Source organism: Etheostoma spectabile, chromosome 24, assembly GCF_008692095.1.
Source record: "Etheostoma spectabile isolate EspeVRDwgs_2016 chromosome 24, UIUC_Espe_1.0, whole genome shotgun sequence".
In the NCBI taxonomy this organism is placed as follows: Eukaryota; Metazoa; Chordata; class Actinopteri; order Perciformes; family Percidae; genus Etheostoma; species Etheostoma spectabile.
Window position 1 is genome coordinate 660,198 of NC_045756.1, and position 2,530 is coordinate 662,727.

At 53.4% G+C, this 2,530-nt stretch overlaps 1 protein-coding gene across 1 annotated transcript in view; it reads left to right on the top strand.

Moving 5' to 3' along the window:
- The window catches only part of LOC116673727 (X-linked retinitis pigmentosa GTPase regulator), a gene marked incomplete in the record, with an annotated part of 57,884 nt that overhangs the window by 47,427 nt on the left and 7,927 nt on the right, over nucleotides 1–2,530 (top strand). Inside the window, 2 exon segments of the mRNA XM_032505956.1 lie at nucleotides 383–532; nucleotides 2,121–2,279. Of these exon segments, the coding sequence (XP_032361847.1) occupies nucleotides 383–532; nucleotides 2,121–2,279 (309 nt within the window).

A 2,530-nucleotide genomic window follows, 5' to 3' on the forward strand; every position in this document is an offset into this window, starting at 1 on the left:
AATCACCACAGGTGGGATTCGAACCCTTGACTTCTGCATCCAGGCATAAACCTCTCAGCACACGTGCGCCCGCCGTACCACTGGACCAACCCGGGCACACACAACAACAACATTTGACAACATTGGGCAGCTGTGGCTCAGTGGGAGGGCGATTTCCCGCCAATTGGAAGGCTGGCGGTTCAATCCCTGGCCCTGCAGTCCCATGTTGAAGTGTCCTTGGGCAAGGCATCGGAGTGTGAATCTGATGAGCAGGCGTACACCTTGTCCTGTGCCACGGAATCGGCGCTTTGAGTAGTCGTTAAGACTAGAAAAGCCCAATATAAGTGTACTGTCCATTCACATTTAAAAAGTCGAATGTAAACGGGGTCTTTGTGCGTCACAGAGAGCGGGGAACTGTTCATGTGGGGCGACAACACGGAGGGTCAGATCGGTTTGGGGAAGGAGAACCACGCGACAACGCCACAGGAAGTCAGCGTGGGCCGACCAATCAGCTGGGTGTCCTGTGGGTACTACCACTCTGCCTTAGTCACAGGTGAGCGTTACAGCTTCAGACGCCGTCCTGCAACACGCTGATGTGTGTAGATCTTTTGTGTGATTATGGGATTAACACATTTTTCAACACACAAAACATACAACTCGCAATGTGAACACATCTCCCTCCTTCATCAACACAACTTCATCATCACCACACAGACAAAAACTACAATATCCAAGACCCTTTAACAAGATGCATTTACAGCAGCAGAGGAGTAGAGTTGTGTTGGTTGTGTGTCCTTCTCTGTGTGTCCCAGTTGACGGCGCTCTGTTGTGTGTCCTTCTCTGTGTGTCCTTCTCTGTGTGTCCCAGTTGACGGCGCTCTGTTTGGTTGTCTCTCTTTGTGTCCTCGGCAGTGACGGCGCTCTGTTGTGTGTTCCTTCTCTGTGTGTCCTTCTGCTTGTGTGTGTCCTTCTCTGTCTGGCCCTGTGTAGTTGTGTTCCTCCTCTGTGTGTCCCAGTTGATGGCGCTCTGTTGTGTGTCCTTCTCTGTGTGTCCCAGTTGATGGCGCTCTGTTGTGTGTCCTCCTCTGTGTGTCCCAGTTGACGGCGCCCTGTTGTGTGTCCTCCTCTGTGTGTCCCAGTTGATGGGGCTCTGTTGTGTGTCCTCTGTGTGTCCCAGTTGACGGCGCCCTGTTGTGTGTCCTTCTCTGTCTGTCCCAGTTGATGGGGCTCTGTTGTGTGTCCTCCTCTGTGTGTCCCAGTTGACGGCGCCCTGTTGTGTGTCCTTCTCTGTCTGTCCCAGTTGATGGGGCTCTGTTGTGTGTCCTCCTCTGTGTGTCCCAGTTGACGGTGCCCTGTTGTGTGTCCTTCTCTGTCTGTCCCAGTTGATGGCGCTCTGTTGTGTGTCCTTCTCTGACGGCGCTCTGTTGTGTGTCCTCTGTGGTCCAAGTGATGGGGCTCTGTTGTGTTCCCTCTGTGTGTCCGTTGACGCGCCCTGTTGTGTGTCCTTCTCTGTCTGTCCCAGTTGATGGGCTCTGTTGTGTGTCCTCCTCTGTGTGTCCCGTTGACGGCGCCCTGTTTTGTGTCCTTCTCTGTCTGTCCCAGTTGATGGGGGCTCTTGTTGTGTGTCCCCTCTGTGTGTCCCATTGACGTGCCCTGTTGTGTGCCTTCTCTGTCTGCCCAGTTGATGGCGCTCTGTTGTTGTCCTTCTCTGACGGCGCTCTGTTTGTTTTTCCTGTCTGTCCCAGTTGACTTGCTCTGTTGTGTCCTTCTCTTGTGTGATCCCATTGACCGGCGCTCTGTTGTGTGTCCTTCTCTCGTGTGTCCCAGTTGACGGCACCCTGTTGTGTGTCCTCCTCTGGTGTCCCATTTGACGGCGCCCGTTGTTGTGTCCTTCTCTGTCTGTCCCAGTTGAACGCGCCACGTTTTGTGTGTCCTTCTCTGACGGCGCTCTGTTGTGTGTCCTCCTCTGTGTGTCCCAGTTGACGCACCACTGTTGTGTGGCCCTTCTCTGTTTTCCCAGTTGACGGGCGCCCTGTTGTGTGTCCTTCTCTGGTTCCCCGTTGACGGCACCCTGTTGTGTGTCCTTCTCTGTCTGTCCCAGTTGACGGCGCCCTGTTGTGTGTCCTTCTCTGTCTGTCCCAGTTGACGGCGCTCTCTACACGTTTGGGGAGAGCGACAGCGGGAAGCTGGGCCTGGGCACCGACCAGTTGCCGCGGCACCGAGTCCCGCAGCGCGTGAAGGGCGTCAAGGACCCGGTGACACAGGTGGCGTGCGGAGGGGGACACACGGTGGCCCTCACAGGTAGGGAATGTCTTAAAGAACTACAAACATGGCTGAAGTATTACACGCTCTGTACTTATTGACAAATCAACTCCACTTGGGGTCGGTTTCTGTGAAGTTTAAATACGTCAAATTATATTATAACAGTTCAAGTTTATTAAAGGTCTCATTGAAATTCAACCAGCTGAGCTGCTCGACTCTGATTGGCTAACAATTAGCCAATGAGAGCCTGGCTATCAGCATCCTTTACCCAGCTCATGAATATTAATGAG